The following is a 15,016-nucleotide window of genomic DNA, read 5'->3' on the forward strand; positions in this document are numbered from 1 at the left end:
TTGGTCATTTTGTTGCTTTCAATGGAGGATAAAAAAAACCTCTCAGATTTCATCAAAAATATCTTAATTTGTGTTCCGAAGATGAACAAAGGTCTTACAGGTTTGGAACGACATGAGGGAGAGTAATTAATGATTTTTGGGTCAACTAACCCTTTAACCATTCCAATCCATGTCAATCCAGCCCAGCCAGTACGGATATTGTTTCATTTTCCACTGTGAGGCTGATAACAGAGCTCTTTGGAAAGTAATACAAATGCTTGGTAAGGCAACAGATTACAGACGATATGAGATGTAAATAGCAACCGCAATATGGATGATCAGATATTTCTTTTAATTTTATTATTAACTTCCGTTTACTTCACTCAAATTGCACACTTACACCAACTACAGAGAAACTGGCAGCCAGGCAACAGACAAGTTACCAATCCTGAGTGGTGATGTCACTACACGCATTCTACCAGCACGGTTCAGCCAATCTTGCTGAGAATTCCAGGCCGAGAACAGTTTGTAAACGTGCCATGCTGAACCAAGCTCAAGTGGAAAAATAACCAGAACCGCTCCTCACAGTTCTTAGAATCATTCGGACCAATGGTGGAACAGCGGCTTAAAGGTGCAATATGTAAGAATTTTGCAGTAAAATATCCAAAAACCACTAGGCCTCTGTTATATATTTTGTTCACTTGAGTACTTAAAATATCCCAAATGTTTGCAACTATTTGTAAATCGTTAGAAAATTGCAATTTTATCCAAGGATCCGGGACGTGTGAGGAGTTGCCTGTCAATTGCGTCATACCCGCGTTACCCTCGGTTTCCGGTTTTATTTTGTAGAAACCATGGAAACACCAAAGATGCTTTAATATTTACATGTTTTAATAGACAAGGGAACAACTGTTTTGATATATTTATAGACAGAAAAACTAATTATTGTTATATAGCTCAACATGTTTAGTCTTATTGTTTAAATCTAGTTCTCTTGATTTTCCGAGAGTAACATGCTTTACCATGCCTCAGAGAAAAACACTATTTTGTCATAATACACTAATTAACAGCATAATCAGATTCAGCTTTATTTTTTAGTAACAGTAATACAGAATTTTCTCTATCATACATTACGTTTTAAAATTAATTGCATGCCATTTATCAAGACAAGCCATCCAGCATTTAATATGATATTCTAAAATCGATCTAGTTCACTGTAGTGTGTAACAGTGTCTCACAGCAGCCGCCGAGTGAACACACAGAGTAACATTATAACATAATTTTCAACACACTCAAATGTATCTAATATGATAAACAGAGCTGTGTTACCTCATACTCAAGACCGGAAAAGCAGAGGTGGCGCCGGCGTCTGTGGCATAATGCATAAAACGGCGTGTTCAGCTCCCACAACACTCGGTCCTGCTCTGCTTTATACTACAGTAACGTTAAAAATCACATCCATGAACATGATTTCTGCCCGAGTCATATCCTGATTATTTTCCATCGGCCGTTGAGGTGAAGACCACATGTCCCAAGATTCAAACTTGGCGTCATCAAGCTATGCCTTTGTTTTGAATAGGCCTCTAGTGACCTCTAGTGGACAGAAAATTTTACATATTGCACCTTTAAGCGTCCTTGAGTGCAGTTTCTTCTTTTTCTTCTGGGACAAGATTTTACATTTGACATGAATAATAATTTTACATTTGTCAAAATCATTTTACATGAATAAAAATAATATATAATATAAAATAAAAATATTATTACATAATTATCAATAAAATTGTATTATCAAATAAATAATATAAATCTCTGTATTTTATCTGCATTTAACAATGCAGGTAATTGTATAAACTTACTGATTGTATTTGGCCATTTAAAGTATTTAGTGATGGAACTATGGATTTGTAGCTGTAGAAAAGCTAGAAATCCACAGTAAAACCTGTGATAGTTATTTGAGCAATGTAGTTATATGGTTTGTTTCCTGTGAAGGTGTAACGAGGAGTGTCCAGTGGGTACGTATGGCGAGGACTGTAAGGGTGTATGTGACTGTGCTAACGGAGCCCGCTGCTATAACATCCACGGCGGGTGTCTTTGTGAGCCGGGGTTTAAGGGTCAGCGCTGTGATCACAGGATGTGTCCTGATGGGGCCTACGGCATGCACTGCGAACACCGCTGCCTCTGCAACTCACAAAACACTCTCAGGTGTGCTTGTGCTTTGATGTCCTTACTGATGATCACTAGCTAGCTGATTTGCCAGTGTGAACACAACTACTACTAGAAAACTACATGCATCTTTGTTCTCAGAGCCAATTATAGTGGTAATATTTAATAGTTTTAGTTAACAATAATAAATCTGCTGAGAACAAAGACTCACTATTTGTGTTGACCTCTATCCATCAACTGGTCATTCTATTAACCAAACGCTGTTTGATAACAAAAAATGAGCTTGTCATCATATGTTTTGATTGTGTCGTGGATGTTACAGCTGTCACCCTCTGAAGGGAGAGTGTACCTGTCAGCCTGGGTGGGCGGGGCTGTACTGCAATGAAACCTGTGCTCATGGTTACTATGGTAACGGTTGTCTGGAACCCTGCCTCTGCGTGAACGGAGGAGTGTGTGACACGGTGACCGGCAAGTGCCACTGTGCGCCCGGATATACGGTGAGTGGGACAGTCATGGTCACAAACAAAATAAATTCTGCAATAACTCACTATACAGGTAATTAATGGCACCTCAGATGTTTAATATTTTTACTAGTGGGTGCAGGACACTATAGTTCATTTATGTAAGTGAGGATAGCCAAATAAAGTAAACTGTGACATATTATACCCAAAAATTCTTCATACAGCGGACTACCAGTAAAATTGATAAAAATTTGGAACTAAAAATTATTCAGACACTTTGACCTGACCTTGTTTTGCTTAAGTGTTATCAGACATAATTAAGATTTATTTTTTCTGACACAGTTGTCGTATCATTTTTTTTAAACTATAGTGAATAAACTGTATTAATGAATGAAATGTTCAAGGTGTCTAAATATATTTTGGTTTGACTGTACCTATGTGTGTGTGTAGGGATCGCACTGCGAGAAGCTCTGTGAGGATGGTTTCTATGGGAAGGGCTGCTCGTCTCCCTGTACATGTGTAAACTCTAAAGCCTGCTCTCCCATTGATGGAACATGTTTCTGTAAGGAAGGTGAGCTTTGGTACACTACACATTAAAAGAAAGAACGGACTTATTAAATTGTGAATAAAACTCTTGGTCAATGAATCTAGAGCGTCAGTGATTCAGTAAACGAGTCAACAGTGAATGAAAAGACTAAATGAAGGGAACAATGCTGTGAAATACTGTTTACGAATGCCCTCTTGATCTTTATATTATTTATGGTTATATAAGGCCGTAACCAAGTCTTGTACATTGGGGGGACCATGATTTCCTGTTATTGGGTACATTTTTTAATTAAAAGGAATTAAAAAATTAAAAGATTAAAAGGAATTTAAGGGAATAATGAAAAATAAATAAGAACGGTAAAAGTTCCAGGTATATATAGTTAAGTAATCAATTTAAACTATTTGCAAATAATATTATTTTAAAAATATGTTTACTTTTATTTGTATCTCTAATATGTCAAAAACGCAAAACGTTTTTGTCTCTTCACATTCTGTTATGAATTACATTAATCATACATTAATCATTAGTCATGCCCTCTTCTCAGAGGGCTTTGAGGCTTCAGCTCAGCTTTGGCCGTAGGAGCCTGGTGTGACCAGAAGGAGTTGAGTGCTTGGCTTTCTAGAGCCTCTTTTTCTCAGCCATGTGGCATGCTCTCCTCTTGGCATGGCAGCGTGGGTATTTCGTTCCCCAGTTGCGTTCTAGTTGCGAGTTCCCTTTCGAAAGGGAACATCTCAGGTTACGACTGTAACCCTGGTTCCCTGCACTGCAAAAAATGCTGTTCTTACTTAGAATTTTTGTCTTGTTTCCAGTCCAAATATCTAAAAATTCTTAGATTAAGAAGCATTTTCTTGACAAGTAAAAATTATTTTCTTGTTTTTAGGAAAAATAACTCAAAATTAAGTGAGTTTTTCCTTAAAACAAGCAAAATAATCTGCCAGTGGGGTAAGTAAAATAATCTTAATCCAAACTGAAAACAAGATTATATATCTTATTTTTGGTTTGATATAAGATTATTTTACTTACCCCACTGGCAGATTATTTTGCTTGTTTTAAGGAAAAACTCACTTAATTTTGAGTTATTTTTTCTGAAAACAAGAAAATAATTTTTACTTGTCAAAAAAATGCTTCTTGATTTAAGAACTTTAAGATATTTTGACTAGAAACAAGACAAAAACTCTAAGTAAGAACAGCATTTTTTGCAGTGTGAGAACAGGGAACGAGACATTGTGTCTCTTTGCCATGCCTCCATTCTGCCTGTTGTCAGTCCCTTCAGACGATAAGTGGATGACATTTTCTCCAGGTGCCTCTTTTATATTTCCTGGTTACACCTGTTTTTGTCATAGGCTGTCGCCGGCCAGGATTGTCAAGATTGGACAGATTGTTTCAGACACTGGTCATGTGAGGGCTTTCCCCAGTTGCGTTCTAGGACTCAGTGTCTCGTTCCCTGTTCTCAGGGAACCAGGGTTACAGTCGTAACCTGAGACGTTTCGGAAGGATCATATGACACTGATGCCTGGAGTAATGGCTGCTGAATATTCAGCTTTGCCATCAATTACATTGTTATATTTTAAAATATCTTACAACTGAAAATAGTTATTATATTAACTTTTCAAATATTTTTCCCTTCTGTAGCCTCTCTTCTTAAGTATTGACTGTCTGATGGGAGAAATGAGAACTACAGAGCCCCGCACATGACATGCAAGAAAAAAAATTAAATTGTGCGCACGTTTTAGTAAATCGAGGGAACGAATTAATAAATCGAGCGCACGATTTAACTATTTTTTTCCTGCATGTCATGTCCGGGGCTCCGTAGAGAACAATGTCACCCCAACCAATTTTTTTTTTTTTTATGTGTGTGTGTGTGTTTAGGGTGGAGAGGACTTGACTGTTCCATCACATGTTCAGAGGACACATGGGGTCCTGGCTGCAACTTCACCTGCCAGTGTGCAAATGGAGCATCCTGCCACCCAGACGATGGTTCTTGCAGGTGCACCGCAGGCTGGAGAGGAGCTTCCTGTGATGAGCCCTGTCCAGTAAGTCAAATATCTTCTTTATCCTACAGTGCACATGTATTTGATCTACAATAACCAGTTCAGAAGATGCAGTCACACTTTTTCCACCCATGAACTGAATTTGACATCTGTGTTGTTGTCGGTTCAGCATAGCTGTCTCCTAAATCAGCTTCAGTAATTTTTACACCATCAGCATAAGTTATTAACCTGATGGCAAATGCATAACACTCATATGAGTATATGTTGCATGGCCATCATTTAAATTAAAGTAGTAATTTTGTTAGAGCTGTGTAATCTCACTGGGCAGAGTCAGAGTTACTTGATCATTCTGAATCAGTATTTCCATTCTGGTTTAAACAGATCGGGACATTCGGCCCAGGCTGTCAGCACAAATGTGACTGTCTGCATGATGAAGGATGTGAGAGTGTTACAGGCCAGTGTCTGTGTTTACCTGGTTGGACAGGTATGGACTTCATTCACATTTGCAAGGCCTACTGTGTATACGGCCTAATAAATAATACACAAAACTATACAGTTATACAGTGATGAAGGTTTAAAGGTGCCCTAGAATTAAAAATTAAATTTACCTCGGCATAGTTAAATAACAAGAGTTCAGTACATGGAAATGACATACAGTCTCAAACACCGTTGTTTCCTCCTTCTTATATAAATCTCATTTGTTTAAAAGACCTCTGACAAACAGACGAATCTCAACATAACACCGACTGTTACGTAACAGTTGGGATCATTAATATGTACGCCCCCAATATTTACATATGCCAGCTCATGTTCAAGGCATTACACAAGGGCAGGCAGTATTAACGTCTGGATCTGGATCAAGGACAATAGCGAAAAATGGCAGATGGATCAATAATAACTGACATGATCCATGATATCATGATATTTTTAGTGATATTTGTAAATTGTCTTTCTAAATGTTTCGTTAGCATGTTGCTAATGTACTGTTAAATGTGGTTAAAGTTACCATTGTTTCTTACTGTATTCACGGAGACAAGACTGTCGTTATTTTCATTTTTTAAACACTTGCAGTCTGTATAATGCATAAACACATCTTCATTCTTTATAAATCTCTCCAACAGTGTGTAATGTTAGCTTTAGCCACGGAGCACTATCAAACTCATTCAGAATCAAATGTAAACATCCAAATAAATACTGTACTTACGCGATTAGACATGCTGCATGACGAACACTTTGTAAAGATCCATTTTGAGGGTTATATTAGCTGTGTGAACTTTGTTTATGCTGTTTAAGGCAAGCGCGAGCTCCGTGGGCGGAGAGCATGAGAATTTAAAGGGGCCGCAGCCTAAATCGGCGCATATTTAATGATGCCCCAAAATAGGCAGTTAAAAAAATTAATAAAAAAAAATCTATGGGGTATTTTGAGCTGAAAGACACATTCAGGGGACACCTTAGACTCATATTACATCTTTTAAAAAGACGTTCTACGGCACCTTTAAATCAGTAGCAGCTTTTGGTTGATCAAATAATGAGTCAAGCAGGAGGTAAAAATCATGATTGATAATAAAAGGACATGCCAAGAGCATTGCATTATGGGATAGAGTATTGTGTGCAGTATGCCCTATTCAGTATTTACGGAGCCCTGCACGACATGCGGGGGAAAAAATGTGTATACATAGCCGTGAATTAACACACATTCCCACAACTTACTAATACGTCAGCATGTTTTAATTCATTCCCTTGTTTTAAGTAAATCGTGCACATGATATAATAATTTAATTACTCGTTTTACTAAATCATGCGCATGTTGTAATAATTACTTCCCCTGCTTTAGTTAAATCAAAACAAGATAATTAGTTCAAAGTGGCCACAATTTACTAAAATGAGAGAACAAATTAATAAGTCTTAATTCTTGGCCACGATACACACAGTAAATAGTTTACATACTACAAAAATTAGTAGAAGTAGTATATTGCAGTGTCATTTTATATATTTTTAATGATTCCTCTCTATTGATATCACTCATAATGAACTGTAGACATTTTTAATTATTATATTATATATTAATATTAACACCCTGTATATTATATTCATATTAACCCCCTCATTTTCTTTTTAGATTGACTTGTTTTTGTTTTGTTTTTTTGGTGCCATTGATGCACATGTAAATATAATAATGGTAATATTGAAATCTCTACAGTATACAGTACAGTATACAGTACACTAGTCATAGAGATTCATAAAAATATATCTGAGACCCCAAACATAAGTAATAAGTGACAGTTTTTATAGAAAATGGTTGAAGTATATTATCAGTCTTGTATATAATCAGTTCTCAGAATTTTAGGAAAAGTGTGAAACTGATGAAACTTAGATTTTTTTTGAAGCACTACACCTCAAACAGCACATAAGAGTTTAAGCAAAGATTTAATTTTTCTGCAGGACTGCGGTGTACACAGCAGTGTCCAGAGGGAACGTGGGGCCTTCAGTGCAACCAGACCTGCTCCTGCCTCAACAGCGCCACCTGTCAGGCACATACGGGAACCTGCCTGTGCAAACCCGGATTTTGGGGAGCTCAATGTGAACACAGTAAGTATATACATTCATCCTCATCCCTGTGAGTTAAGGTCACATTAGAGCTGGTTTAGAGAGTGTTCTCAACTTTTCCCTGTAGTGTGTAGTGCTGGTCTATTCGGAGAGAGGTGCAGCCGTCAATGCCCATCGTGTGTACATGCCGTCTCCTGCCATCACATTACAGGCGATTGTATGTGTCAGCCTGGATATACCGGACAACTGTGTGAGCAAGGTTAGATATACACCTGCACAAACACACACTTATCACACAAAATCTAAATTTTGTCATTATTTACTCAACCACCTCATGTAATATCTAACAAAAAAATCAAACACAAAAGGAGAATTTCAAAGCAGAAATTTTACATGCAATGACAGTTCATAGTGACCTTATCTGTCAAGCTCCAAAAAAGGCCAAAAAACACCAAAAAGCACCATAAAAGTTGTCAATTTAATTCATTATTCACTAAAAACAAATAACAGCATAAAGGTTTGAAATTATATGAGGGTGAAATAATAGTTAATGAATTTTCATTTGTGAGTAAACTATCCCTTTAAACCTGCTATATCTTCCATAGCAGCAGACTGTCTTCAGTACAATCCTCTATTTTAAGGCTTGTATGAATGCTGTTTTTATCTTATTTCTAGCCTGCCCCATTGGTCGGTATGGAAGCCATTGTAGCAATGTGTGCAGGTGCACCAACAATGCAACATGTCATCACCAGGACGGTTTGTGCATTTGTCCTTCAGGATGGACTGGACCGGACTGCTCTTTATGTGAGTTTCTGGACAACAGACCTTATTTGAATTCACTGGCTATTTGATTTTTAGATCTTATGCAAAAGAACATAAGATACTGTTTGCTTTCTAAAAGTTTTTCAAAATGAAGGGAAGAAAATAAAATGTTCTCTGTTTCACCTTTGAATTTGAAAGTTGATTGTTTTTACCCCATTGGTAGATATTTTTCATTTTATTTCTCAGAAAACAAAACCATTTTGCACCTCATGTTTAGATATTTGTACTGGAAAACAAAATTACTGAATAAGAAAATGACTTTGTGCAGCATGTTACAACGATTACATTAAAGCTGAATATTAGCGTTGTTTCTCCTCGAAACGACTGTTTGCCAGATTTCCTGGATGTGGTTTCGGAAGAAATACCTCATATTGTGATTCTCGGCTGAAAATCATTTTTATTCCTGGATCAGTCTCTATAATATGTCTCTCGCACTCTACAAACATTGTGCCAAATGTTTGTCTTTGTAGTGTGTCAGACTGGGACATTCGGCATTAACTGTGCTCAGACCTGCTTGTGTCCCCCAAACCATTCCTGCGACCCTCACACCGGACACTGTGTATGTGTACCTGGACCAGGCGAGGACTGCAAACTAGGTATTAAAAGCAGCCTAGAATCCATTTGCTTTCAGTAACACACATTTATTTGTTTCAGTTATGTTGACATTGTCAGTGCTGTTTAGTGTGTGTAATGTGAACGGTTGTGTGTTTTTCAGAGCATGAGCTGAGTATGATGGTGCCTGTGTCTCCGGTGGAAAGGGACTCGTGGGGTGCGATCGCAGGCATTGTGGTGCTTGTGATTCTGGTTGTGCTCCTGTTGGCTGTTCTGCTGTTATATCGGCGCAGACAGCAGGACAAACAGAGCAACACACCTGTCGTGTCTTTCTCCTCAACCCGCACCGTCAGTTCAGAGTACACTGTGCCAGGTATGAGCCACGGGAGTTTCTGATACTTTCAGTAGTGCCACATTTATTTGTACACAAATTACACCAAGGCTACAAAGAATTGTTATAGTGAATATCATCTGATATATTTGTGAAAAGTTTGGGATTTTTTTAATGTTTTTGAAAGAAGTCTCATATGTTCACCAAGGCTGTATTTAATGTAAATACAGTAAAAACAGTAATATTGTAAAAATTATTACAATTTAAAATATATATTTTTATTTTAATGTATTTAAAAATATATATACAGTGGGTACGGAAAGTATTCAGACCCCCTTAAATTTTTCATTCTTTGTTATATTGCAGCCATTTGCTAAAATCATTTTAAGTTCATTTTTTTCCTCATTAATGTACACACAGCACCCCATATTGACAGAAAAACACAGAATTGTTGACATTTTTGCAGATTTATTAAAAAAGAAAAACTGAAATATCACATGGTCCTAAGTATTCAGACCCTTTGCTCAGTATTTAGTAGAAGCACCCTTTTGATCTAATACAGCCATGAGTCTTTTTGGAAAGATGCAACAAGTTTTTCACACCTGGATTTGGGGATCCTCTGCCATTCCTCCTTGCAGATTCTCTCCAGTTCTGTCAGGTTGGATGGTAAATGTTGGTGGACAGCCATTTTTAGGTCTCTCCAGACATGCTCAATTGGGTTTAAGTCAGGGCTCTGGCTGGGCCATTCAAGAACAGTCACGGAGTTGTTGTGAAGCCACTCCTTCGTTATTTTAGCTGTGTGCTTAGGGTCATTGTCTTGTTGGAAGGTAAACCTTCGGCCCAGTCTGAGGTCCTGAGCACTCTGGAGAAGGTTTTCGTCCAGGATATCCCTGTAATTGGCCGCATTCATCTTTCCCTCGATTGCAACCAGCCGTCCTGTTCCTGCAGCTGAAAAACACCCCCACAACATGATGCTGCCACCACCATGCTTCACTGTTGGGACTGCATTGGACAGGTGATGAGCAGTGCCTGGTTTTCTCCACACATACCGCTTAGAATTAAGGCCAAAAAGTTCTATCTTGGTCTCATCAGACCAGAGAATCTTATTTCTCACCATCTTGGAGGCAGGCTTTCATGTGTCTTGCAGTGAGGAGAGCCTTCCGTCGGGCCACTCTGCCATAAAGCCCCAACTGGTGGAGGGCTGCAGTGATGGTTGACTTTCTACAACTTTCTCCCATCTCCCGACTGCATCTCTGGAGCTCAGCCACAGTGATCTTTGGGTTCTTCTTTACCTCTCTCACCAAGGCTCTTCTCCCCCGATAGCTCAGTTTGGCCGGACGACCAGCTCTAGGAAGGGTTCTGGTCGTCCCAAACGTCTTCCATTTAAGGATTATGGAGGCCTCTGTGCTCTTAGGAACCTTAAGTGCAGCAGAAATTTTTTTGTAACCTTGGCCAGATCTTTGCCTTGCCACAATTCTGTCTCTGAGCTCTTCAGGCAGTTCCTTTGACCTCATGATTCTCATTTGCTCTGACATGCACTGTGAGCTGTAAGGTCTTATATAGACAGGTGTGTGGCTTTCCTAATCAAGTCCAATCAGTATAACCAAACACAGCTGGACTCAAATGAAGGTGTAGAACCATCTCAAGGATGATCAGAAGAAATGGACAGCACCTGAGTTAAATATATGAGTGTCACAGCAAAGGGTCTATATACTTAGGACCATGTGATATTTCAGTTTTTCTTTTTTAATAAATCTGCAAGCATGTCAACAATTCTGTTTTTCTGTCAATATGGGGTGCTATGTGAACATTAATGAGGGAAAAAAATGAACTTAAAAGAATTTAGCAAATGGCTGCAATATAACAAAGAGTGAAAAATTTAAGGGGGTCTGAATACTTTCCGTACCCACTGTATATTACTGCAACAGCAAAGCTGCCCCTGATCGGAAGCTATTACTCCAGTCTTCGTGTCACATGATCCTTCAGAAATCATTCTTATATGCTGATGTGGTGCTCAAGAAACATTTCTTATTATTATCGATGTTGAAAACAGTTGTGCTTATTAGTATTTTTGTGACAACCATTAAACTTTTTAGTAAAAAAAACAGCATTTATTTGAAATACAAATTTTACTGTCGCTTTTAATCAATTTAATGCATCCTTGCTGAATAAAAGTATTAATTTCTTAAAACAAAAAAGCGTACTGACCCATAACATTTGAACGGCCATACATATGTTCAGGTGCTTATTGCCGTTTTCTAAATAGACAATAGCTATTTGTTTGTGTCAGCCTCAGCCATAAGCCAGTATGTGCTAACAGAAATGGATTCTTTAAAAGAGTAAAGCTCTTTCTATTCTATTCTATTCTATTCTATTCTATTCTATTCTATTCCTCACAGCTATGCTTTCATTTACATCAGAATAAATATGATTTATATATTGTTACAAGCAGGTTAGAAACAGCATATTCAAATATTACGTGATAATTTAGTTGACATTTGCATTTTTCTTGTAGATGTTCCACACAGCTATCATCACTATTACTCAAACCCGAGTTATCACACACTGTCTCAGAACAGACCTCCACTGCCACACCTGCCCAACAACCAGGACAGAGCCATCAAGGTAATACTATGTTCTGAATAGTATGAATATTGTTAGCTCTGTGACAAATTGTTTTTCATTTGTAAGTCGCTTTGGATAAAAGCATCTGCTAACAGTCAAATGTTAAGTATACAACACTGTATCCCAGAATGCAGTCTTCTCGAGTCGACATTCCATTTGCAATGTGATGAATGAGCCAGAGCTGGTATGAATTTTAATTTTTTTTTTTTTTTACAGAATTTATGGTAGCCCATTTCTGCAAAGAAAAAAATCATGCTTTTGCAAATGATAATGATGAGATAAAAAGTTGAAATTTTGAGATAAAAAGTCAAAATCATGACAAAGTCATAATGAGATGAAAAGTCGTAATTATGCCATAATTATGTCAGCAGTAGTGCACTGCAGTGCAGTATGTGTATTAATTGATTGCATGTTTAATAGAACGTTTTAGCAATCATTGTCCGTTTTTGGAGCAGTCTTTATTTATTTATTTATTTATTTAAATGGTTAGTTCACCCAAAAATTATATTTCTGTCATTAATTACTCACCCTCATGTTGTTCCAAGACCTTCGTTCATCTTTGGAACTCAAATTAAGATATTTTTGAGGAAATCTGAGAGGTTTCTGAACATAGGCAGCAACGTCTTTCAAGGTCCAGAAAGGTTGTAAAGACATCCTTAAAATAGTCCATGTGACTACAGATTCAACCTTAATGTTATGAAACGACGAGAATACATTTGTGCGCAAAAATAACGACTTTATTTAACAATTTCTTTTCTTCCCTGTCAGTCTCCTACACTGTTCACATTGTAGACACAATGCAGCGCTTCTGTGTTCTTCGTCAGAACGCCGAATCTGTATTGACCGACGCTGTACACATGAGCAGCATGACGCATACATTTGATGCAGGAGCCTGCGAATAATGAGTCGCCCTTCTGACGTAGAATCGAAAGCTCTGCACTGTGTCTACAACGTGAACAGCATAGGAGACTGACAGGGAAGACAAGAAATTGTTGAATAAAGTCGTCGTTTTTGTTTTGTTTTTGCACACAACTAGTATTCTCGTCGATTCATAACAATAAGGGTGAATCACTGTAGAACTAACCCTTTAAATGAAGCTGAATTTTGCACATATAACAGAAATGGCTTTCCTTTATGTCTCATGCTTTGACAGAACACCAACAACCAGCTGTTCTGCAGTCTGAAGAACATGGAGAGGGAGAGGAGAGGTCTGTTTGCGGCTGAGACTAATGCAACTCTTCCTCCAGGCTGGAAACACCAGGAACCACCTAAAGATACAGGTAATGGATACCGGGAAACAATTTCACCGTCTACGCTTGCACTATAGTTTGAGTTTGTTTTGTGATGTGAGGTTGTCTGAGTAAATTGGATGTGGTCTTATTGTGTTTGCAGGGGCTTTTGGGATTGATCGAAGTTACAGCTATAGTGCTACACTTGGGAAGCACTACAACAAAGGTAAAAGTCACTTTATATTATTCTTCTATATATCTTACTTAATTGTGTCTAACACCCTGTTGTAGTTGCAGAGCTGAAAGATTCATGCGTGGCAGTGAGCAGCAGCTCTCTGAACAGCGAGAACCCGTATGCCACCATCAAAGATCTTCCCGGCCTGCCACCGTGTCCTCCAGAGAGCAGCTACATGGAAATGAAGTCTGCCGTGCCTCGTGAAAGATCCTACACTGAAATCAGCCCACCGGTCATGACTTCCTCCACTCTGTCGTGCAGAGGTAGTTTTATTAAAAGAAACTGGATATTACTGATATTATCTGTGCTGAGGGATTTGAGAGAGTTCCCATAACAGGTTAAAAATTATATATACACGTGTAGAACATAGCTTGGTTTCTCAGATTGTTGTGTCATGAATGTTTGTTCACTGTATTTCAGAACATTGTTCCCTTGGCAACGTTGTGGAACAGGAACCTCAGAATCATTATGATCTGCCCATCAACAGCCACATTCCCGGGCATTATGATCTGCCCCCAGTGCGAAGGCCACCCTCCCCATCGCCACGGAGACTGCCCCATTGATCTCCTTGAAAATTACTTAAAGACATTGGTTCTTCTCTAAAATCACTGCCAAAGACAGAGTCGGCTTAATGTCTGCTTTACAAGCTGGATAATGAAATACTGCCCACCACAGATGAATAGATGGATGGCACCAAAACTGTGCAACACTGCCATCTACTGGACAACACTAACAACCACCGAATGTTCATGGAGAAAATATCTCCTTTAAAGGCACTTAACCCATTCAAGCCTGTGGAAAACAGTGTTGCCAAGACTGTATCACTCTTTTTCCATCTGACAATATTTTCGGTGGCTAAACTACTGCCATACAAATAGACAAACTTAGAAAGAGACTTTGTATAGAAAGTCACCACATGATATTCAGCAAAGATTTGTGCCGTCTTATGTGAAAAACTGCAAAAGAACTACACATATGCTGATTTAAAAAGATGTACAAGACTTTCTAGGAAATATCTGGACATTAATAGGTTAAATGCTAAATATCTTTCTGTTTTAAATGCTATTCATGTTTTATATCTTTTAAATCTGGAAATCAGGGTGTACATGACAATATAATTTTTAACAGCTACAGAACAAGCTTTACATAAGTTTGTCATATACAGCGTTGGGAACATTTGCTATGAATGTCAGCTGAATTCAACCACAAGTACTGTAAATAGTGTAAATAAAATCAAAGTTTCAATGCACTACTTGCCACTTATTATCTGTGATACTCCACCCCAAAATGCAAATTTTCTCATTTACACAGCATCGTGCTGTCCCAGATGTATGTATATAACTTTCTTTCTTCTGTGGAACACAACAGGAGATTTTTAGAAAAATAATCCATCTCTTTGAGTTTGTAATGAAAGTGCAGAGGTCCTTCAATTGACGCTTCAAAAAGCACGAAAAATGGACACGGCGATAATCCATACGACCTCAGTTTGTGAATAAATATCTTCTGAAGAGAAATTATAGGTGTGTGAGAGAAA

General features: G+C 38.1%; 1 protein-coding gene across 1 annotated transcript in view; it reads left to right on the forward strand.

Annotated features, from left to right (window-relative positions):
* Positions 1-14,731, forward strand: part of pear1 (platelet endothelial aggregation receptor 1) — a 50,874-nt gene extending 36,143 nt beyond the window's left edge. Inside the window, exons 10-25 of the mRNA XM_048153783.1 lie at positions 1,969-2,181; positions 2,465-2,639; positions 3,054-3,174; positions 5,020-5,183; positions 5,523-5,625; positions 7,584-7,730; positions 7,816-7,947; positions 8,364-8,492; positions 8,981-9,106; positions 9,226-9,435; positions 11,909-12,018; positions 12,146-12,202; positions 13,172-13,298; positions 13,411-13,473; positions 13,539-13,745; positions 13,903-14,731. Of these exons, the coding sequence (XP_048009740.1) occupies positions 1,969-2,181; positions 2,465-2,639; positions 3,054-3,174; positions 5,020-5,183; positions 5,523-5,625; positions 7,584-7,730; positions 7,816-7,947; positions 8,364-8,492; positions 8,981-9,106; positions 9,226-9,435; positions 11,909-12,018; positions 12,146-12,202; positions 13,172-13,298; positions 13,411-13,473; positions 13,539-13,745; positions 13,903-14,045 (2,227 nt within the window). The 3' untranslated portion in view covers positions 14,046-14,731. The remainder of the gene's footprint in view (positions 1-1,968; positions 2,182-2,464; positions 2,640-3,053; positions 3,175-5,019; positions 5,184-5,522; positions 5,626-7,583; positions 7,731-7,815; positions 7,948-8,363; positions 8,493-8,980; positions 9,107-9,225; positions 9,436-11,908; positions 12,019-12,145; positions 12,203-13,171; positions 13,299-13,410; positions 13,474-13,538; positions 13,746-13,902) is intronic.
* The last annotated feature ends 285 nt before the right edge of the window (positions 14,732-15,016 follow it).

Source organism: Megalobrama amblycephala, linkage group LG13, assembly GCF_018812025.1.
Source record: "Megalobrama amblycephala isolate DHTTF-2021 linkage group LG13, ASM1881202v1, whole genome shotgun sequence".
Classification (NCBI taxonomy): Eukaryota; Metazoa; Chordata; class Actinopteri; order Cypriniformes; family Xenocyprididae; genus Megalobrama; species Megalobrama amblycephala.